Raw genomic sequence first — 243 nt, 5'->3', positions numbered from 1 at the left:
GCAGATGCTGCAGCAGCAGCAGCAGCAGCTATTGCAGCAGAACCTGCTGATGTTAATGGTAGTGGTGGTGCTGCTGCTACAGCTGCAGCAGCAGCAGCAGCTGCTGCTGCTGCTGCAGTTACAGACGAGGGCGCGGCTGCTGTCTGCCGCAGCAGCATGGAATACCACAACAAGCGCAACAGCAAAAGCAGCAAGCACAGCAGCAGCAAGAGCAGCAGCAGCAGCAGCAAGAGCGGCAGCAGC

At 59.3% G+C, this 243-nt stretch overlaps 1 protein-coding gene across 1 annotated transcript in view; it reads left to right on the top strand.

The window, feature by feature from the left end:
• The window catches only part of EMH_0001130 (uncharacterized protein), a gene marked incomplete at both ends in the record, with an annotated part of 3,992 nt that overhangs the window by 2,105 nt on the left and 1,644 nt on the right, over nucleotides 1–243 (top strand). Inside the window, one exon of the mRNA XM_013495493.1 lies at nucleotides 3–243. Coding sequence (XP_013350947.1) covers nucleotides 3–243 — 241 coding nt within the window. The remainder of the gene's footprint in view (nucleotides 1–2) is intronic.

Source organism: Eimeria mitis, genomic scaffold (genome assembly GCF_000499745.2).
Source record: "Eimeria mitis Houghton genomic scaffold, Emh_scaff160, whole genome shotgun sequence".
Lineage (NCBI taxonomy): Eukaryota > Apicomplexa > Conoidasida > Eucoccidiorida > Eimeriidae > Eimeria > Eimeria mitis.
Note: the sequence above shows the minus strand (reverse complement) of the source record. Positions and strands in the feature narration are given on the sequence as shown.